Raw genomic sequence first — 22,162 nt, 5'->3', positions numbered from 1 at the left:
TCGAAAACTCGTCTTCTCTTCTGGTACGAGAGTCGAGTTGCCGCGTAGGATGGGAAAAGGTCAGCGGCTCGGTGCTGGCCTCGGCCCCGAGAGCCAACTGGAGAGTCTCGACCGCCTTCAATTTGTGTAAGTCGACATTCTCCGTGAGAACGGCACACGTGTTGGGGACCGGCTCAAAAGCTAGCAGCCTGCAGGCCCGGCACCTTATCTTCATGTAGACCGCAGAAAGGCCAATGTTGGCGCCCACATCGACAGTGAGGCGTGGTTCGGAGAGCTGGGTGATGTCGTAGTAGCTGTCACCAAGAAGCTTCCTATGAATGAGCCACGCTTCGTATTTGTAGCTGGGAGCGCTGTTGTAACTCGCGACGTAAAAGGGGAAGTCATTGCCTAGCTGGATCAATTGTGCTTCCATAGAATGCAAGTTTTTGGGCCTTTGCTTTCTGGAGCTCGAGCTGTATATATTCCATAGCGTGAGACATGATGACATATATATATATGTATGTATACGGAGTATAGATATATATAATGATATATATAATGATATATATAATGATATATATAATGATATATATAATGATATATATAAGGATATATATAAGGATATATATAATGATATATATAATGATATATATAATGATGTGTATATTAGGAGAGAATGGCGTTCACTAATACGAGGCAAAACGAAACGGGACCGCTTGTTGTGTCGCGATCGTATTGCACACTCGGCACATAGACTATTGCGCGGTTTCATTGATACTCCTCGATGTGGAATGGGAGCAAACCGGCGATTGGCCACTACTAAGTACATTTTACACTACGCCACTGGGGTCTGAATTTGAGCTGCTCACGGCTGTAGATTGACAAGATGCTATGACAATATCAACCAACCCGTCGCATTTTCGTCAGGTCCACCATAATTTTCGTCTTGCGTGAAAGATAATTACTTTCACTCCTCCACTTTAATTGACTTTTTGAGTGCATGGCCTCAGCGAGCCTCGAGGAGTAGGCCGTTCTTGGCAGCCCCAAGCCCAGGTGCCGAGTCTTCTGGTACTCGCTCACAGGGGTTCTAGCTACAGGATGTCTACATAATATAAACGCTTTATCAAATTAGGTGGGAGTTCCTATACAAGTCCTAAAAACGTCTCTATAACATTGAGATAATGTAGTAGGGAATATATTATATTAAATAAGGACACTCCGTACTAGGAATTATAAAAAGGGATAAACGAATAAACGAATAATAATAAAAATGATTACAATAATATCATTGTTATTATTACTCTGAATTTGTTTAGTAACAAGCAAGGATATACGATGGATCTAAAAAGGAATCGTAACAGTTTTATCTTGATTATAATTAATAAGCTTTGAGAACTAAGCTCTTGAATGAGGGCAAGTTAGCTCTGCTGCGTCATGTAATGCTGCGACAGACGACCTATGCAAGCGCCTAAATTCAAAGAACAGCGCTTCATGAGTACATCATGTTTGCAAGAAATGAGAAAACTTGACTACACATATTCAACACCAAAATCTCCCTCTTACTCTCACCAACTACATGAGAAGGTACAAGGCTGAGTGAGGCAGCCTCGTGCCAGGCCCACCACCCCAGCCTCCCCGCTAAACCGCCACCACTCTACACGGTCCCGCGAACGACGCACGATGCAGCTCTGAGCCCTCATGACCTCCTTCTTTGTTCTCCTTCTCCCGCGCTGCTCACGAGACCAGGCCGGCCGAACGACAAACAATAACCCATCATGGCCACCAGTCCCTCCTCCCGCGACGACGTCGCGCCGGCTGCCACCAACCCGCCGCCTCCGCAGCATAGCTCGCTCATCCACACGGACCTCCAGCCACCGCCGTCGCCGCGCACGCATCGCGCCCTGCGCCGGCTGCAATCCGCGCACACGCTCGGCGCCAAAGCCGCGAGCCAAGGGGGCTCGCTCATCTCGCCGCACTACCGCGACGCGCTGCACCGCAATGCCTCGCCCGTGCGAGGCACCGGTGCCGCCCCCGCGACGACGACGCCTCCTCTGCCCGCGACGGCAACGACAGCGACAGCGACCAACGCCGCGGCCCTGCCGCCGCCGCCGAGGAACCGCGGACGCGCCAACAGCGATGCCATATCGCCCATGATGCAGCAGATGAACGCCGTCGGCGCGGCGAGGCGCAGCGGCAGCACCAAGCCCGTCTTCTCCCACGGACACCTGTCGCTGCAGCAAATCATCCGCGAGGGCCCCAACGACGGCGACTTTATCGGGGCGCTCGAGAGCGCGCGCTGGAAGGTTGTCGACGAGGGCGTCAAGAGTGCCGAAGACGGCATGGTACGTCTTCTTTTCCCCGCGCCGCGACGAGGGGAAAAAACACAAAACAATGGAAACAGGGAAGCTAATCAAGACGGTTTTTACGCTACCAGTCTACCCTCCGCATCTACGTCTGGCTCGTCCTCCTCGACGCCCCCATCATGCCCACCGACGACTACCTCGGCCTCATCCACCGCGGCGCGTCGCCCGCGTACGCCAAGATCCGCAACGACACCTTCCGCACGCTGACGACGGACCCGCTGTTCCGGCGGCGCGTCAGCGAGGCGAGCCTGATCCGGCTGCTCAACGCCATCGCCTGGAAGCTGCACGACGCGCGCGAGGAGGAGCGCCGGGCGCACGGCCTCCCCGCAGCCGCCGACGCCGTGAGCCGGCCGGGAAGCAGCCACTCGTCGCGGCCGACGAGGGAGTCGCTGACCGGCGGCAGCATGTCCGGGGCGTCGCGCGCCGGCGCCCCGGAGCCCGGCACCTACGTGCAGGGCATGAACGTGCTGGCCGCGCCGTTCCTGTACGCGGCGCGCAGCGAGGGCGAGGCCTTTGCCGCCTTCCACACGCTGCTGACGCGCGAGTGCCCCGCCTACATCCGCGGCGCCATGACGGGCGTCCACCGCGGCCTCGCCCTCGTCGACCGCGTCCTCGCCGTCGTCGACCCCCGCCTCAGCATGTACCTCACCGCCAAGGGCCTGTCGGCCGAGATCTACGCCTTCCCCTCGGTGCTCACCCTGTGCGCCTGCACGCCGCCCCTGCCCGAGGTGCTCAAGCTCTGGGACTTTCTCTTCGCCTACGGGCCGCACCTCAACATCCTCTGCATCGTCGCCCAGCTCACCATCATGCGCGCGCAGATTCTCCAGTCTCCAAGGTACGTGACCAAAGGTTTCGAGGTCCAACATTCGGGGAGGAACCAAGCAGGGATCAAATTCTGACATTGTGTGTGCAACAGCCCGAATAAAGTATTGCGGTCGTTTCCGCCGCTCAATGCGGACCTCATCAAAAGCGTTACCATTGGCATCATCAAGCAGATCCCTGACGACGTCTACGCCGACATTGTCGTTCACGCGCAGTAGCGTTGCCTCTTGTTGTTACACTGATTTCATTTAAGGCGTTGTATTTGACGAGGAGTTTACTGGTTGAAATGTTTGCATTTTGCTAGGCGGGCGCTCCCGACATTGTCACGATTTTACGGTTCTTTATTTTTTTGCCCTGTGCTTTCGGAACGCTTGGCATTTTGTTGAAACGAGGAAATGTTTTATTATAGACGGGTCGGTATCTCATTGAAACGGCCATTTACTTGCTATGATGCCTGTGCACCCTATGACTGTATCAGGATACACAAGGGCTGATTCAGAAATAGAAGAGGGTGAACTGTTTTGTGTTGGAATGAATTATGAACATGTGAAAAACTCATCTACTACTCGCACACTCGTCCATGACAAGTGCAGTATACTCTTCTAATGAAATTGTATGTAGGAGAAACGAATGTGAAAATGCTCCAGTATAAAAAATGTCCCAAACGCCAATAAATGTGATGCAAAGCAAGGATGCAGCATCCTCGCGTACCTCGCCCTCCATCGACCGATGGACAGTTTCGTAGCCACCTGGCTAGGCAAACTTAATCGTCAATCGTATATCCATCCGTGTAAAACCCACATGCCTCATACCCCCCCATCGATATCATACATATATAAATGCGCCACCGACGACTGTAACCATTTCCCGTGTGCTGTAGAAAAGGGCAGTTTAGTAGGCAGGGCAGCCGCTCACAGCGCGGCTGAAAGCATTGGCAAAGAACTGCTGCATAGCTGTGTAGTGAAATATGATGCCGCCTAGCACCGCAGCGTGCCAAAGGTTGTGGCTACCGCCAATATAATCGAACATGCCGGGGAACCAGCATTCGGGAATCTTGCTCGCGTACACGACAGCACCGCCAAAGTATACGAGAACGGACTTGAGAATGGGTGAGTAAAAGTCAATGACAAACTCAGAACCGTGCGTGTATAGCAGCTGCAGGATGGGCATAAAGCCGGTCAGGGCCAGGCCAACGAAGAAGGCAACACGCGCCCAAGACATGTCCGGGCCATTAAACCTGGGGTGCCAAGGCAGGATGACGCCACCGACGCCGAGAAAGGCGGTTAGCAGCATGTAGGTCCAACGACTGATGGGGTCACAGTAAAACGCTGTGTATTCAGTCGTCATGATGGATGCAGCAATGAGGAGCGAGATGCCTGTGTAGTCAACGCAGGCGAAAATGGAAATGGCATTAACATCAGCGACCGAGTTCATTGTGTGCCAAATGACGGAGCAAACGAGCGTGAGACCTGCCATGATGAAAAAGACAGCCGCCACGAAGACGTCGCTCTTGGTGCTGAGCGAAAAGTTGGTACTGGTCGGGTAAAAGTAAAAGGCGACGGCGAGCACCAGCACCAAGCCGAGAGCATGAGACCAAATGTTGATAAACTCGTTGGAAATGTTGAACATGGAGCACACACACTCGAGCTTCGTTTCCGTGAATCGATAGCCTTTGTGAATGTGTGGGTTGTTGCGCCAGGGGACCGGCAATTCGTGGTACGCTAGCAGTCGTCTTTCCTTTGCCAGGAGAATGGCCTGCTGAATATGCTCCTCAAGCGAGAGAGCGGCGCGCTTGGCGCGCTCGAAGCCCTCATCCATGACTTCTCTGGCACGCCCGATGCTCTCCGTGGCGACACGACGACCCTCGTCCATAAAGGCTTCGGCAGCTGTGGCAGCGTTGGCAAAGCTCTGCTCGCGCAGCTTGTGCGCGCGCTCCTCGAATTCTGACAGCATGCCCTCGAGCAGATCGATGCCTACGCAGGCCTTTTCATGGAGCGACTCTGTGGCCGCGAGAGTCTCCTGGTAGCGGGTTTCTAGCGTCTCAATCATGACGTGCAGACGGCGGCGTCCGGCGCCAATGACCTCCTCGGATGCTTGCGAGCAGCGGGTTCGGACAGCCTGAAGGGTGGAAAAGGCGCGCGAGATATTGTAGTCGCGGCTCATATCGCCATAGCGCTCGATAAACTCAAGGCGGCGCTCTAGTTCCGAGAGAAAGAGGTCGACTTTGAGCAGCAGGCTCTCCTCGGTGTCCATGATTTGGCCGACGATGGACTTACGCCGCGGGAGGAAAAACGAGTGTCGGCGGCGATTGAGGGTTGGCTGGTCGTTGGCCGGGGTGTCGGCACCAGATGTCGTCGCGGATGAGAGAGCGTCGTCGCTGTTGCTCGGCCTGCCGGAGCAAGTTGGTGTCAAAGCTGTGACGGACGGCATGGTGTTGGATGGCCGTGATGGGTTGGGTTAGATGACGCTCATGAGGGGGAGGTGGTCCGGGCAGCAGGCGTCAAAGGGCGGGCTGTCGTAGAAAGGATGAGGAGTGCAGCGAAATATTTTCGAGTCGTCGTCGAATCGGACTCGGCACGAGTAGTCAACCGTGGCAGCAATTGGTTGAGAAAAGAGAGATGGGGACCCCTGGGTTGGGATGGACGACTCAACAAAGCGGCAAACAGTGGGTGGAGAAGGGCGATGCGAGACGATTCGGCCAAGGGGAAATGCGGGCTGCGGCAAGATGCGAATCTGTGAGCGACTAACTTGGCCTGTTGGAGATGGGAAGAAGGATCGTTAGAAAATGTTGGAAATGGCGCATGTCAGAGTGCGCGGCAGAGCAAAGGAGGGGGAAATGAGCATTGAATGCACGTCGGGAATTGTCGTAGACTTGAGGACCTTGGCGGCAGGTCCCGTTTGTCAGACACAGTGAGGCTGACTCGATTATCACCGAGGGAGGGCGACGCTTACAGGCGGTGCACCGAAGCGCTTGGGCTAGGATCTAGCATCTGGGATGCACCATCCTTGGCTTGATCAATAAATTGTTGTATTCAAAAAGCAAAAGTTTGTAGAAACCGAATTCATTTTTTACGCATCATCTTCTTATTATCAAGACTGTGCTGAAATTGCGAGCGTCGGAGTGCCGAGTGCCACAAGTGGCTAGTGATAGGTGTGGCTTGCATTAGATCCCGAAGTTAAGCCAGCTCGACTCTAGTAACCATCCGTAGGCAGTTCTCGTTTGTAGCACCAGACAACGTCTCGCCAGCGCGGTTAGCAGCCAGTATTCCTAAAGATTTTTCATCACGACTACCTCTACGCCTCGAATTCCCTATCCAGATGACTGTCGATAAAATCGTTAGCGATCCGAGCCTCACCGCCGTGCTGCAGGTGTCGGACCAGGCACGCGATCAGGCCCACGATCTGCTGCAGCTCATCACTCAAGCCAGGGCGCGCGCAACACCCGAGAACTATGTTGAGATTGCCAAGCTGCAGAAGCGCCTCCTGACGAGCATCTCGCATCTGCGCGGTCTTCACCGAAATACCTCCTTCGCGGCGCGTGACACAAAGACGCGGACTGCTGAACGCCGCCACGACGTCGATCGCCTCCACCTGCAACTGCAAAATCTGTACTACGAGCAGCGCCATCTTCAGGGCGAGATTGTAGCTTGCGAGTCATACGAGTACGTGATGGCGAGCCCGGCAGTGCTCACAAAAGGACTGCTGCACCGCGCGTAGAAACTAGGCTTGGCTAACAACTCTCTGCTAGTCATAAGTATCAGCAGCTGCCGTTGATCCCAGTCGAGGAGTTCCTCGCGCAGAACCCAGACCGGGCGACCGATGATGAGAATGAGCTCATGTACGCGAGAATTGAGCACGAACGGGCGGAACGCGAAGGCCTGGAACAACGTCGTCAAGAGCTGCTCAAGAGGAAACAGAAGCTGATTGCCGAAAATACGCGCCGCAAGGAGGATCTTGCAAACCTCGACCAGAATCTGGAAAAGTTCATCGATGTATGTTTCCCGAAACCGCTGGCCAATCATTGTAAAACTGACATCTTCCAATAGGCCGCCAAACCTATTCTCGAGCTCTTTGAAAAAGCCCCATGAGAAAGCGACCAGAATATTAGCAAAGACGAGCGGACCCCATATCGCGTGACTGCGTCACACTCATTTATCATTGTCCTCGGAACGTCAGAATCGCGTTCCATCATATTTCCTCCCAATTTCTGCCAGGCCAGCTAGGCAATCGTGACGCCAGAAACGACTTCGTCAAGCAGGTTCATCTAGCAGGCTGAGTCTACAATTGCGACGGCGTGCGGGCACATTTGGCTCAATATTGGATAAATTGGGGAGGGCACAGCCCCTTGTCTAAAGACCATCAAGGAAGGCTAATGTATGGGATATTCCGATGAAAGGTGACGAGTCAGGTGAATGATGCAGTTCTCGTACTCGGTACAGTACACCGCTCAGCAATCTGGGCAACCTGAAATGGTCAAAGGCTCTGGATCCGAGGAAAGCGACGACTGTTGGCGCAAGGGCAATGGCATTTTCGGGGCCGAGGGGAGCGACGCTTGTTGGTCCAGAGGCTGCGATATTTTGCCAGGAAAGGCGCAGTCTTATACAACATGCGGGCATCCACTCAGGGCCAAGCTTTTCCTGCCACAAAGAGCTGACTTTTGCTCTACTGAGTATACACCCCGATTTTTGCCTCGGCATCTCGCGGGTGCCAAAGGCGGGAATGGGTTTCGTTAATTTTCTCACCATAATGGATAATTGAAATCAATCCCGGGGGCCAACAAGCACTCATTTTACTAGGGTGCAGCCAACCTTTTGGATTTTTTTCTGCTTCACTTTGTGATCTGTAGCTTGCAACATGATGTTGTAGTACTTTCTTACTTGTCGTCGTTGGCTGCCTCAATCCTGACACCACGACATGGGCCTGGTGGATTCGACGCGGCAGTTGACGAGCTCGCCCAACTGCGTCCACACGTGGGTGGGCATCTAATCTCCCAAGACTGCGACCTCCCCCCTTCCCCAACTCGTCCATCACCTGCGCAAGATCATTGGGGTGGAAACAATCTTGTATCTTGTCGCTGCCGTCAGTAAGTACAGTAGTACTCTCGGGTTGGAACCGGAACCCCCCCCCTACTAGTAATACTCGGTACAAAGTTCGCGGCCGGGGGTGGCTGCGACAGAACCGAATCGAGGGCGACCACTTGGAGGGCCTCGTGGCGACATCTAGCTTCACCATTGCTGGTTTCTCTGCGCTTTCTCTGAGTTGCCATGTCTCTGGCCTGCGAGCGATGGAGGGGCGTGTGCGTCTTGTTGGCTTGCGTGTGACTTTCTGGCTTCTTGATTTGCGAATGGATATTACCATGACGTTATCATGAGTCCATGCTGCTACTTGGTCTCGGTTCTACTTATTTCGTTGCTTGTTTAAGTGACTTTTATTACTTCGTGTTCAGACGGCACCGGAATCGACATTGTATGGACCAAAGCTAGCAGCCCGCGGATATAGCTGGAGACGGCGAGGACCAGCTGCCTCTTGAAGCTCCGCAGAGCCACGCGAAACAAGATTTCGCAAGCAATGATTAATAGTACCACTGACCGGTACTTAATAAGAAATCTGTATGTCGTCCTGAATAAGAGGAGCGCATACTCCCTCCCCCTGGGCCCATTCCCTCCCCTCACCCAACCCCCAAGCACAATGCACAAATGGGTGACCCTAGCAATGCGTCCCCGATCGGGATTGGCTTCAATTATGGAGTTGTCGAGAATCCGGCCACTAAGAAGAGGACCCCGGAAAACGTTGTCGGCATCGTTCGCGGCACAGGCTAGTCTACTGGTAGGCCGAGGACTGCGCTACTTGGTTGTGATGTATCTTTTTTTTCTTCTTTTGCCTGCAAGGCTCTCATCTTGGGACTTTGAGATTGGCGAGATGTTTCCATACCGTCACGTGTTGGTTTATCGGCCGAGATTGAGCCTGATGTAAGTCGGTATGCCGCATGCAAGTCGGTATACTCGCAAGTACTGGGTTTTGAACTGGCCTGTACCAATACGAGGACGGCGACTCGCCTGCGCTGGCCGGCCCCCTTCCTGCTGCGCCCTTCAAGTATGAACTACTTAGTACCACAATATGGAGACCGAAAGGGGACAGCAGCAGTCTTGGCGGAAACAGATTTTTTGTGTCTACCCTAATACCGAGTCGGCGGCGATGCGATACTTTAGTTTCGAACTAGGTGGTATATTTCGGCGCAGCGATGGGCCGCGTATGCGTTTGTGGCAGTGTCGGCTCGGTACACTTTGATCGCCTCACGTTGTGCTATCAAACAGCATCTAGCCTGTTCCGAGTCGATTCTGCAGTACTTATTGCGCCAGAAGAAACAGACTTGGTGAGGCGGAGGGCCAAAGGGAGATGCCTCAGATGGTCATGCAAGCCAGCACATTTCGCTAGTCCTTTTGGTTGCGCGTGGCTCAGGCTTTCCTGCAGCATCGTCGGGCCACCGGCTTGTAGAGACGCCCAGTCTCGTGTGGCAGTGGACTTGGCTTCTCACGAGACATCTATCCTATTGCGGCTTGGATGTACACGACGCATGTCATACATCCTGGCCTCAGGGACATCTGCGAGAATAATCCGTACTGAGAAAGGAACTAGAAGGTAGTGCCGTGCGAGGAGGAGCAGACCATGCTCATTTTGATGCATCAGACCCTCTGTGTATATAGCTACCAGTAGCAGAGCCGGAATCCACTATATCGAATATGCATCTCTACTTGTTGTGATGATTGCAAAATGGCTCCTGCATTGTCCAACTTGGACTGGCTGCATCTCACAGCAATCGTCATCTCAGCCACATGATACATCCCGCCAGTGATGACCGCGCACAAAGTCTACTTACTTCAGTATGTAGTATTCGGCACTCGGTAGAAAAGGCGCCCGAACGAAGCAAGTATCAGTAAGCAAGTTTTTGCCAGCCGAGAGGTACATTCCAACCAAGTACATGAGGTGCTCACCGCTGCGCACGCCCCCCAAAGCACAGCAGCCACCCCCCTGTAAACTCCACCTCACCACTAATAACTTGCACCCCTACTGGTAAGTAACCCGATTGTCTCTGGGTTTTGTCATTGTCGACCTTCTCTCGCCTTTGGTCGCCCAATTATCCCCAATTATCAGTATGCTTTTCTCTCTCTCCCTACGGTGTCGTTGTCCCTTGATGATCCGTCATTGCTATCGTTCGCTACCACCTCGGAACATTACTAGCGCCCACCGTCTTAGACCCCGACTGCTTCGCACGCCATCTTGGTTTCCTTCACTCGGGATACTAGGCTTGCGCTTGCCTGGCCTGCCTCCTCACGCCCCTCTCTCCATGGTGTGTCTCCCTCTCACTTCAACTGCCAAAGGGCCGCTGGTGGTCGTCTCTTCGGCATGCCGCTGCGGTGCCTCGAGCTTGTATGTACACACCCTCCTCGCTCGCCTCCCGCCAGCAATGTTCCTCGCACCAACTACATTCCGTCATTCGACTCTCTTTACACTGCGTGAGAGGCCCTTCTCGTACCAGTAGCTCCAAAGTAGAGATACAACCCTGCATTACAGCTCAGAAAGTAGCCTCGTAGCGTGTTCCGGCAGATCGCCTCGTCAGTTGTAATATGCGCCTCGCAATAGAGGCTCTATTGGTACGTCCCCCTGCTCCCTACACCCCTTCATTTCGAGTTTCCCACACCACGTTCCCACTTGACCGATTCAACTTCTCGAGCCCGCATGTATACTGAGTAGTGTTTCGATCCGCCCAAACAATTACGCAGTCTGTGGTGGCTGGCCTAGATACTCCCACTGCCCTGTCTCTGACCTGCACCCCTCCCCTATCTGCTCGCACTTATACACGCCGTGGTTACACTCCCACGGTCCGCTTCTCCAAGCTTTTGGAGCTATCTTCCTCTCTTGTCTTGATTATCCTCGTGACAGTCCTTCACTTTTCTCTTCTTCCCTTCTTCCTCTCTCTCTCTCTCCAGAAGTCTGCCCATTCAGCTCCCTGTGTGATCACTCAATAGTTCTACAGCTTGGGTTCCTCTGTCCACAAAGGCAACGCGACGTTTGTTGGGCACAGACTCCTCTTTTGCTTTTAATTACTCTTCTTCATGACTCAGTGTTCGGATTTTGGCTTTTTCACCTCTGCAATCTCGAACCAACGTCATCAACCGATTTTCTTTGAGTCTGTCGCCCGCGTCTAGAAAAGGAAACAACATTAGGGCGGCAGTAGTCATGGCTGTTTTCGCATGGTTCTCCAGACGCGTTGGCGGTCTAAGCCTCATCATCTTGCTAATCCTCACATACTGGGTGCTTTCACACGAGTACAAGGCCGCTCGACATCTCATCAAACCCGATTCCCCAGCCAAGACCGCTACGTCACGGTTCAGTTATGGCGCTGGTATCTGGTCCTACATCTTCGCATACTATTCTCTATTCATTCATTTCCTTGTCTTTATTGCGCCGATTCGCGCGTGTATGGCCGTTTGGGACATCACTGCTTCCCTCAGAAAAGACGCTCGCCTGCATGCGATTCGCGACTACAAGATGCACCGACCGCGGCGTGAGTCACAGACATCTATCTCGAGCTCGGAAACCCTCACTACAGAACGATTGAGCATCTCGGCCTCGTCCACTGAGCCCATGAGTGACATTGAGCTTTGCTCAATGTCCGAGTCTGAGGAGCCGACCGCAGATGTCGTCGTGCATGCCATCATCATCCCAAACTACAAGGAAGAGATTGATACCCTGAGAGAATCCCTGGAGGTCCTAGCATGTCATCCTCACGCATCCATGACTTATGATGTAAGTCTACAGGAGATGCAACTTGTCACATGCGTCTTCTAACTTGGGTTTCTTCTAGGTTTACCTGGGAATGGAACAGCGCGAAGCCAAGGGAGAAGCCAAGGCTCTCGAGCTCATCCAAGAGTTTGGCAGAAAATTCCGTCGCATGGACTTTACCATGCATCCTGGTGATATTGCTGGCGAAGCGGCTGGCAAGGGCAGCAACATGGCTTGGGCCGCCAAGAAGCTCAGCGAAAAGTACTCGATGAAGACTCGCAATAACGTCGTCATCACCAGTATGGACTGTACGGTTTGGCCAGGAATCATGTACCGTCATCATAGGCTAACAAAATGACAGCTGACAGCCACCTCGCTGCCAAGTACTTTGCCGAAGTCACCAACATGCATCTCTCTCACCCCGAGACGGCCCACACCACGCTCTACGCTGCGCCCATCATCTTTGACCGCAATGCTCACAACGTTCCCGCGCTTGTTCGCACGGCTGATGTTTTGTGGTGCGCTGCCGGCATGTCTGGCCTGTACAATGGTTCCGTTCTCTCTCCCCCCACCTCCGTCTACTCTGTGCCTCTGGCTCTCGTCGACCGCGTCGGCGGCTGGGACACTGATGCCGAGGCCATTGGCGAGGACCTGCACATGTTTGTCAAGTGCTTCTTTGCCACCAACGGAAACCTGACCTGCCGCACCATCATGAGCCCTGTGAGCCAGAGCAACATCACCTCGGGCAGCGGCGCGGGGATCCGCGGCGCCGTCCGCGACATCGCGGCTCGCTACAACCAGGCGCTGCGTCACATGTGGGGAGCTCTCGACTCTGGGTTTGCGTTGCGGCAAGGTGCCAGGCTGTGGCGCGACAGAAGGCACACGACTCGAACATTCCGTCCTCTGCACCAAAACACGGGCGACGAGTCCGACTTTTATGTCCCAGAGAGCCAAGTCAGCGGCGGCGGCGCCGAGTCTACTGTCGAGAGCGGCGTGTTCTCCGATGTAGTTCAGGAGACCATCAAGGAGCCGCACTGGGAGCGCATCTTTTACATGTATCACCGCCTGTTCGAGGCACATTTTCTCCCCGTGCACATGGCCGTCCTCGTGATTGCTTCTGGCATCTGGTCATGGATTACTGAGGGCAACGGCGACCCCAACGGTCTCAACTGGACGTTCACTATCGCAGCCATTCTCCGCACTGTTGGTTTCATGGCCATTGGTGCCTATCTCTTCTTGTACGAGAGCTACCACCGCCTGGCTGTCAAGGCGCGGGAGCGCGACATGCGCCACGCCGGCCTCGACTCGGGCATGTCATTTTCTCACCGCTCGTTCAAGAAGAACATCTTTGACTACACCCTCATCCCTCTCGTTGCGCCGCTGTACGGTACGGTACCGGCTATGCAGGCAGCGGTGGCGCAGCTCTGGACCGTGGATCTTGTATATCAAGTCAGCAAGAAAGAGAGCCGACAAAAGATTGAAAAGGCTTCCATCTCTGACATGGCATAATGACGTTGTTGAACAGCATTTGAAATATTAATAACTAATCTAGCGCGCGTGGAAGCGTTTTGCCAACTGTTTATATAAGGCGACGCAAGATCTCTTTCTTTTCTTTTGTGTTCGAGGGAGCCTCCATTATTACACTCACATGGCGGCTCATTTCGGGCCAATCTCCTCTTTTAATCAGACCTTCTGAACCTCGGCTGTTTACGACAGCATTGTGGCTTTCTTGTTGCAACACAACCGCATAGCATTGCAAATCTGTTACACCGGTGGTTATCGCAAATAACTGCCATTTACAAACTTTACAACTTGGGTGGACAGGGACTTGATGACAATTTCAGGGCATTCAAATAATTTAGAGGCAATAATCAGGAGGCCGGTGGATTCACATTCGCTTTCGATAACAGAACGGCGGCGGCGGCAGCTGCGGCGGCGACGGCGATGGATAGCACTGCACCTACGAACAATAATGCTAATATAAAACTGTTGATAAAACTCGTATGATGATGCATGCATGCAGGTGAACTGGAAACCATCCATCTCTCTTGAGTACTACTATCCATGCACTCTGCCAACAGCATGCAGGGGCTTGATGAGTTCATGGTGGTGGATCTGGTGGCGCTGGAAATCTACCCGCTGACGGCAATGCTCGAAAAGGTACCCCGTACGGCACTGCGGCTTGTATCCAGGACGCGACAACTTTAAAGTTGCAAATAGCTGATAGTTGGCATGACTAGTGCATTGCACGTTGCAGTCTATGGCCATCCTAGTGGCCGGTAGTTTGCGCATGTCGTGACGGACGAGCGATTGTTTGCAATGATTCAACAGCCACATATGTCTGGCTCCTGTCACTTCTGTCATTGAGACTTATCGATAGTGAACATAGTTTTCTTGCTTCACCCCGTCATCCTAGTTAAAAGTAACAAGGCCATCCCGTCACGACGTTCAAAGGCGGTGGACAGGCAGATTTGAAGGACCCACTTATGCTCTGGCGGGGTTTCCTCTGGTTGCTTAGACAGCCAGTCTGCGTCGCCCCGATAAGAGCTTATCGCGGTATCTTATTGGACTGTCGCTGCTTTTGGCGGGGCGGTCCCCTGCTCCAGGCAAGTGGCAGAAAAAAATGCTGCAAAGAAATTTTCCAGAGGCTGCAGCAGCGCAACGTGGAAAAAAAAAAAGTGACGCCCTTCCCAGCTTGCTTCTTTTTCTCCATCCTACCTCACACCTCTCTTACCACCAACTCTTTTCCTCACATCTCATTCTGAGCCCTGATTCGTTGTAGATTTCCCACTCTCTCAACGATTCACGTTCGGATCTTTACCTCTCTTTCCCTCACATCCTACACACCGATATCTTCACAATGGCTGGCATTTCCGGTCCTGTCTATGGCCTCGAGGTCCCTCCTGGCGAGATCTTGATTCCCGCCTCCATGGACTTCCCTGCCTCTGTAAGTCGCTTGCGCCAATGTTGTGGTGCCCAGGCTTGAATTGGGCATTTACTATTGCTCAATTGGCCCGCGCCGCTGCCTGCGTCCATATCCCTTCAGATTCGCAACTAACTTGCTGCCCGACAGTTCCGCATTACCATGGCTGCCGTTGACCCTACTGAGGAGCCCGAGGCTGATGAGGATGGCAACATTCCCAAGATCCCCCGTTCTACCGTTCGTCTCGTCAAGCGCGCTTTCCCCGGCCTCGACGACGATGAGGACGACGAGATTGATGACGAGTACATGAAGGCTCTCCTCGCTGCTTCCGATGATGACGACGAGGACGACGAGGAGAATGGCGGCCCCAGCGACCCTTCCAAGTCCAAGAAGTCCAACCAGGCTGCCGCCATCAAGAAGCTCCTTGCCGCCACCCAGGACGATGATGATGAGGACATGGAGGATGCCCCCGCCAAGTCCAAGGGCAAGGGCAAGGGCAAGGCTGCCGAGGAGGAAGATGATGATGATGACGAAGATGATGACGAGGACGACGACGACGAAGATGATGAGGAAGGTGCTGACCTCGAGAACTTTGTCATCTGCACTCTCGATACTGAAAAGGTACGCTCTGAAGGATAGCCTGGTTATCAACCGCCCACTAACTAATACTTTGCAGAACTACCAGCAGCCCCTTGATATCACTGTCAACCACGGTGAAAAGGTCTTTTTCGTTGTTAGTGGCACCCACACTGTCTACCTCACCGGCAACTACATCCTCGATGATGACGAGGATGACTACGACGAGGATGATGATGATGAGGACGACTACGATCTTTCCCCCGATGAGCTCGAGTACGCTATGGGTGAGGATGATGAGGATGACGAGAGCGACGATCTCGATGATATCGCCGACCCCCGCGTCACCGAGCTCGACTCGGACGAGGACGAGGAGGCTCCCCAGCTTATCGACACCTCCAAGAAGGGCAAGAACAAGCGTTCTGCTGATGATGCCGAGAACCTCGACGACCTCATCGCCAAGGATGGCGCCAAGCTCTCCAAGAAACAGCAGAAGAAGCTCAAGAACAACCAGGGCGAGGCTGTTGCTGCTGATGAGAAAAAGGACGCCAAGAAGGTTCAGTTCGCCAAGAACCTCGAGCAGGGGCCTAGCGGTTCTACCAAGGCCGCTGTCGGGGTCAAGGTCGTCCAGGGTGTCACCGTTGACGACCGCAAGATTGGTACCGGCCGCGTCGTCAAGAATGGCGACAGCGTCGGTGTTCGCTACATCGGCAAGCTCCAGAACGGCAAGCAGTTTGACGCCAACAAGAAGGGCAAGCCCTTTACCTTCAAGGTTGGTAAGGGTCAGGTCATCAAGGGTTGGGATGTTGGTGTTGTCGGCATGTCCATTGGTGGCGAGCGTCGCCTGACCATCCCCGCCAACCTGGCCTACGGCCGCCAGGCTCTGCCCGGCATTCCCGCCAACAGCACGCTGACGTTCGATGTCAAGCTCCTGGAGATCAAGTAGACGCATAGCGTTTTATCTCTGTAATCTCACCTTTCCTTTGTATTTATAGCCTCCTCAGACCAGAAAGCTGGGTTAGGCTGGACATTTTCGGGCTTGGAGTTTCCATGTTGTTATCGATCATGCGATCAAGAGCCTGGCACCTGAATCGAGGAATCAGAGGTTTCCAAGGTGGTGCCGAGGTGAGGACCTGCATTGCATGGGTTGGCGTATAAGTCTTTACTTTGTGTACGATCTATCCTGATAGTACGGCGGCTACCGGCTAGCCTTGTCTAGGCGCATGTCGTCATAAATAAAAGTTGAATTTAGATACTTCAATTTATACCTCTACTTGATTTGTTAGCACTTTGCCATTTTAAGTTTGACGTGTGTCATGCTCCAAGTCCTGCCTGGAGCGACAACCTATAAAGCAAGAGCTGGACCCTGGCCTCCTTCCCCTTCCTCCATAGCATCCATTCCACTTACTTCATAGATCGTTTGCGCGATTGCTCACTCGTGCTCTTCACCTCATCACAATATTATCGTCATTCCTTTCTATCGAACAGCCATAGTCCGTCGTGTCTGGATTGCCCCTGAGTTGGCGCATGGCGCTCTTGGGCAATCGTAACTGATTGCAGAGACTATCTACTCACACCACCATCCCTTCTATTCCAAGGCATTCCCTCTTCCGTCACAATGGAGGCCACGGGTGCTGTCCCGGCAGAATCGCACAACTGCAGCTTAGTATCCGTGGACTCGGACATGGTCAAGTTGCGACGGGCCAGTTCCCGGGTATGGTCAGATTTGCGAGGAGCATTCAAGGCGATCGGCAAAAGTAAGGAAAGGTGTGACGGTAAACAATAATAGTGATGAGTCTAATTTGAGTAGCAGGCTCACATAACTCAACCACCTTCGAGTACCGACCAGAAGACTCCCAGCTGGTACCTTTCAAGCGAGACAATGGGACCGGAAATTCGCCTGCGGCAAGTAAAGACAGGGCCATGACTCCGGCTGAATTAGTGAAACGGCTGCGACTTGACACCTTTGGAATCACACCCAGTACAACAGTCATTCTTCGTAGCACTCCGTTGCGGAACAGGCGCCGACGCAGCTCGATGCAAGCCCTCAACAACATGCACGCCCAAGTAGCTGAGATGCAGACACCGTCGACGAGTAGCATTGTCAATCAATCGCCGACGGATGTCAGCTCTTCTCGGAAGGTATCCATGGAATCACTAACGTCTAGCGCAGGTAAAGAAGGACTGAAAAGGCGCAGCACTCACCGGTATCTCCGTGCCAAGTCGAACCCGGAAACTCTGACGACGATCAAGGAATCGAGCCAGGACGCATTTACGCCCACGATCTTCACGACCGAGAAAGCTGCCGCGGCCAAAATCAGCATGGAAACGTACTACAATGAGCTGCTGAATATACCAAACTCCCGGCTTCATCGGCGCCATTATTTGGAAGCGCAACTCTACTACAGACCGCAAATGCCCGTGGAGGAGAAGGACGCCATCCGACAAACCTTTTTCTACCAAGAATCATGTTACCTCCGGCAGTGCCGTGTTCTCAAGGGGCAAAGCCAAACAAGACGGAAGATGAAAAGCAATGCACATGCTTGGCAAAATTTTGAACCACTTCAAGTCTTGGGCAAAGGGAGTTTCGGGGTTGTGCGGCTCGTCCGCGGCAAACAGACAGCGTGTCATGCACCGTCGCAAGTCTTTGCCATGAAAGTGATTCGAAAGTCCGAGATGCTTTCCAGCAGCCAGGAGGGCCATTTACGCGCAGAGCGTGATTTTCTTGTTGCGGCTGAAGGGTCGAACTGGTAGGTTTGGCGACTAGCAGTGATGATGAAGCTGACCTTGCTAGGATTGTGCCACTTGTGACAAGCTTCCAAGACTTTACCAATTTGTACCTGGTAATGGAGTATATGCCTGGCGGAGACTTCCTCGGGATGCTCATGCGGGAGAATGTGTTGCACGAAACGATTGCTCGATTTTACATTGCGGAAATGATTTTGGGCGTCGAAGAAACGCATCGACTCAAGTTTATTCACCGGGATATAAAGCCGGATAATTTTCTAATTTCGGCTTCTGGGCATCTCAAAATCTCTGATTTCGGTCTTGCCTTTGACGGACACTGGTCGCACGATGCAGCGTTTTATAGCTGGCATCGGCATTCTTTGTTCCAGCATTTTCGCCTTTCGACAGCTAGAGACGACAAAGATGACAACGGGAATGGGGCCAAAGGCAGACCCAAAAAACCTGGCCAAAATGAGCAGAACAAAGGCTACCACACTGCATACAAAGATTTGAATCATTTCAACCCCCGGAGTAGCACTAGATGCCGCGCAACTGCATACTCGGTCGTGGGTACAAGCCAATACATGGCACCAGAGGTCATCGCGGGAGGAGGCTACGACGGAAGATGCGACTAGTGGAGCATTGGAATTATCCTGTTTGAGTGTCTTTATGGTTTTACCCCGTTTGGAGCAGGCAAGGGTAGGAAGGAAACAAAGCAAAATATCACTGTAAGTAGTGGTACAGCTTGGAAAGTGAAACCGACTAACCGTGTACAAGAAACACAAGGAAATTTTTTGTTTCCCGGCTCGACCGCTTGTCAGCGATCGGTGCAAAGACCTGCTCTTCTGGATGATTCACGAGAAAGAGAACAGAATATGCTCGAAACGATATCAGCACAAAGATCGATGCCCATCTGGGCCGAATCGAATGACGGATGTATTTGGCCGGCATGTGTTTCCAGACGATGCTGAGGACATTAAAGACCACAGGTGGTTCAAGCATTTTGCTTGGGATCAGGTACCAAACATGACGCCGCCGTTTGTACCTAGTATATCAAGTCCCGAAGACACACATTACTTTGAGGATTCGGAGCCACCTGATGATTGGTCCGAGTCTAGCCCAGGTGCTTGTCCCGGTCCCGATGAAGTGAAGAACATCCTGCATGACTTTCGTCAGTATGTGCAACAGGTGGCGATTGGACTGGTGGCGGAGCCTCACAACTCATCCAGCCTCCGGATGATCGATTCCGAGTTGGAAAATTCACCAGACTTGTCGGAAGGAGAGAAGCAAATGCTGAAGCGTTTCATCAGGCTATATGGACGACGACAACGAAAACGGCCGCGAGATGCGCTATTGAGAGACAGCAAGATAAAGGATGTAGTGATGGAGGTGAGAAAGTCGTCTGCCTTTGTGGGATACTCATGGAGACGGATGCCCCCTTGCGGCTTCATGATGCCTGAGTTGCAACAATGAGAGGTCTCTTTGCACTGGTGCGCTGGAGTCTCACTAGCTTGGATTGGGTAGATGACACGTTGAAAAGAGGTTAGTCTTTTCTCCAGCGCAGTTTAGAATGTATTAATCCAAAAGAGTTATTAATATTATTCATTAATGTTATGAGAGGGCATCGTAGGGCCACTGGAATTGCGGCCGCGCTCCGGGGAGTCCAACATTTAGACGCTACGTCTCTAACCATCCAAAACGTGTTGAAGTTGCTGTCCAGGAATCACATGGCACTCAACTTGGCTACTTCCCTCAGAAGGGGGCTATTTTCTGCAGTATTTACGGTCACAGCTGCGTTCTACTCTAGAAAGACTGGATGCGAGCGCCATTCCTTTCGCCGAGGTTTGGTGGCTTCTTGGCAGGCCCTCGTACACTTTTCTTAACAACTGTCGTACGCTCAGGTTGTGATGAGCGGCAATAAATTACATCTTAGTTTTATGACGATTAAAGCCACGGCTCGACGAAAGATGGCTTGTCTAGCATCAGCTAGAGGGAACATGTGCCGTCTGATAGGACTGCAGGGTAGGTATCTGCTTGGCAGAAACAAAAAGAGTTATAAAGTTACTGTTATATACGTAGGACATGCACACGAGGATCGATGAGGCTTAAGGAATGGACCTTGGTTGGTATTATATGTGGTGCTAAGTACAACAAATGAGCGTTTTCGAAACGGTAAAAGAAACGATAGTAAAAAGAATGAGGTATCACACCAACAACCCGCGCGACAGCACTGCTACATGTGCACGCCACGACCCGCTAACCGAATAGAAGAGCGTTGACAAAATTATTTCAAGCAGGAGAATAATGATGGGTTTGATCTGTTCTGGAACCCCTTAATTGATGGCGATGCGGCGAGGCTGGGGCTTTTTGGCCTTGGGCACCGCGACGGAGAGGATGCCGTCCTTGAAGCCCGCGGAGATGGCGTCCTGGTCTACCGGGGACGGAAAGTTGAAGGTGCGGGAGAACTCGCCGACCCGGCGCTCCCGGAGCCAGTACTTTGGCTGCTGCTGCTCCGTCTTGTTTTCGGCGGCCTCGGGCGCGGGCGCCGCGGTGTCAGCGCCGCGGGCCGCCCCCTCGGCCTCGCCCGCCTCGGTGATGGCGGCCGGCTTGCCGCCCGACGAGGACACGTCCTCGATTGCGCCGGCGTACGTGCGCTCCGACTTTCCGCGCACGACGAGCGTCTGCGGCGCCGGGAACTCGAGGTAAATGTCGTCTTTGCTCATGCCCGGAAACTCGCCGTGCAGCTCGTAGCGGTCGCCGCTCTCGCGCACGTCAAACTTGGGCTGCCAAAAGGTGGAGGAGGAGCCGCCAGAGGGGGAGGAGAAGAAGGACGAGGACGCGCCGCCGTTGCCGCCGCCGCCCTGACGACTGTAGCTGTCAAACTCGTCGAGGAGGCGGAACAATGGGGTAAAGGACGACGAGTCGCCGCTGTCGTACAAGGCTCGTGGGAAGAGAGACATGATTTGCTTTTTTGAGAGTGGTGGTTGAAAGTTTTTGAAAGTTGTAATTCTTGTTTTGGGTAGTTTCTTTCTTTTTCTTGTGCAGTATTGCTTGCTTGCTGTTTGTTTCTGGTTTTGATCTTGGAGGTTGCTGTCTGGGACAGGAGGAATCAACCTTGGCCTTTATATCTTTTTCATGATGCCGGTGATGCGAGGCCGTGCCTGGCGAGAAGCTGGAAGCGACGTCGTCATATCGAAGACCTTGGAAAACGATTGAAGCCGTACAGAAAAGTACAGAAAAAGATGGAAAGGCGATGCGATGGCGATGCACCAAAGATGCGATCGTGGCTTGCGGGGCGGAGTTCTTCTTGATGGCTCTAGAAGCTACGAGTTGATGCGGAGAAGCCAAACGGCGAACAAACGCAGTAAAACAAAGACGGCACCGCAATCATATCGAGGACCTTTCTAGGATATTCCAGACTTTGTTTTGAAGTTATCTCGGGGAATATTTTTTTTTTTTGCCCAGGAAATCTGGTCTTTCTTTTTCGGCGTCATGGAGGATTACGCCGACCAAGTCCTCGGACAAGGCAGTAAGAACAATAGGCCAAGGCTGTAGCCTAGTAGTCTATTTTAGCTATCGTCCCTACTGCATAAGCTCAACTATAGTAGGACCACAAGATAGAGCTAGTCGACTCTGTTTTACAGTGCATAGCGGATGTAGGTGGTATTGAAGCGGTTGGCCTTACTTAGCACCAACTCTAGAGTTTGGTATACTTCAACCCAGATCATCCATTTCATGTTATTTTCTTTGAGAAGCTTCAAGAACACGACCTCTCTCTCTCTCTCTCTCTCTCTTTTTTTTTTTTTTTTTTATTTAGATAGACTTACCCTAACTCTCCATCTTTACTATTTTTTCTCCCATGTTGGAGTCCAACAGCACGGGATCACAAGAAAATCGTCCATGGCTTTTTGCTCGCCAAAGTTGCCGTCAAGATGTACGATACCCAACACCCGTGAACAAGCGTTTGCCATGCTCGCCTTCTCTTTTC

The 22,162-nt window shown here is 52.7% G+C and overlaps 7 protein-coding genes across 7 annotated transcripts; 5 read left to right on the top strand and 2 right to left on the bottom strand.

Annotated features, from left to right (window-relative positions):
• Positions 1–1,754: 1,754 nt before the first annotated feature.
• On the top strand, positions 1,755–3,382 carry V2A60_000094 (rab-GTPase-TBC domain-containing protein; the record flags this gene model as incomplete). The annotated part of the gene is made up of 3 exons (XM_083251465.1): positions 1,755–2,321; positions 2,414–3,177; positions 3,259–3,382. The coding sequence occupies 3 exons, from the start codon at positions 1,755–1,757 to the stop codon at positions 3,380–3,382; spliced, it is 1,455 nt and encodes a 484-aa protein (XP_083107591.1).
• A 673-nt stretch (positions 3,383–4,055) lies between these two features.
• V2A60_000093 (hemolysin-III related-domain-containing protein) lies at positions 4,056–5,594 on the bottom strand (the record flags this gene model as incomplete). Its single annotated transcript, XM_083251464.1, has 1 exon — positions 4,056–5,594. One exon carries the CDS (start codon positions 5,592–5,594, stop codon positions 4,056–4,058), a length of 1,539 nt encoding a protein of 512 aa, XP_083107590.1.
• Positions 5,595–6,482: 888 nt separating this feature from the next.
• On the top strand, positions 6,483–7,252 carry V2A60_000092 (Fms-interacting protein-domain-containing protein; the record flags this gene model as incomplete). Its single annotated transcript, XM_083251463.1, has 3 exons — positions 6,483–6,826; positions 6,913–7,156; positions 7,211–7,252. The coding sequence occupies 3 exons, from the start codon at positions 6,483–6,485 to the stop codon at positions 7,250–7,252; spliced, it is 630 nt and encodes a 209-aa protein (XP_083107589.1).
• A 4,150-nt stretch (positions 7,253–11,402) lies between these two features.
• V2A60_000091 (glycosyl transferase family group 2-domain-containing protein) lies at positions 11,403–13,457 on the top strand (the record flags this gene model as incomplete). Its single annotated transcript, XM_083251462.1, has 3 exons — positions 11,403–11,972; positions 12,031–12,256; positions 12,310–13,457. The coding sequence occupies 3 exons, from the start codon at positions 11,403–11,405 to the stop codon at positions 13,455–13,457; spliced, it is 1,944 nt and encodes a 647-aa protein (XP_083107588.1).
• A 1,351-nt stretch (positions 13,458–14,808) lies between these two features.
• Positions 14,809–16,393, top strand: V2A60_000090 (peptidylprolyl isomerase FPR3; the record flags this gene model as incomplete). Its single annotated transcript, XM_083251461.1, has 3 exons — positions 14,809–14,895; positions 15,022–15,492; positions 15,548–16,393. The coding sequence occupies 3 exons, from the start codon at positions 14,809–14,811 to the stop codon at positions 16,391–16,393; spliced, it is 1,404 nt and encodes a 467-aa protein (XP_083107587.1).
• Positions 16,394–17,065: 672 nt separating this feature from the next.
• Positions 17,066–18,201, top strand: V2A60_000089 (kinase-like domain-containing protein; the record flags this gene model as incomplete). The annotated part of the gene is made up of 2 exons (XM_083251460.1): positions 17,066–17,204; positions 17,261–18,201. The coding sequence occupies 2 exons, from the start codon at positions 17,066–17,068 to the stop codon at positions 18,199–18,201; spliced, it is 1,080 nt and encodes a 359-aa protein (XP_083107586.1).
• A 2,306-nt stretch (positions 18,202–20,507) lies between these two features.
• Positions 20,508–21,134, bottom strand: V2A60_000088 (Hsp20/alpha crystallin family protein; the record flags this gene model as incomplete). Its single annotated transcript, XM_083251459.1, has 1 exon — positions 20,508–21,134. One exon carries the CDS (start codon positions 21,132–21,134, stop codon positions 20,508–20,510), a length of 627 nt encoding a protein of 208 aa, XP_083107585.1.
• Positions 21,135–22,162: the final 1,028 nt, after the last annotated feature.

The sequence above is a fragment of the Cordyceps javanica genome, chromosome 1 (assembly GCF_051103115.1).
Source record: "Cordyceps javanica chromosome 1, complete sequence".
Classification (NCBI taxonomy): domain Eukaryota; kingdom Fungi; phylum Ascomycota; class Sordariomycetes; order Hypocreales; family Cordycipitaceae; genus Cordyceps; species Cordyceps javanica.
Note: the sequence above shows the minus strand (reverse complement) of the source record. Positions and strands in the feature narration are given on the sequence as shown.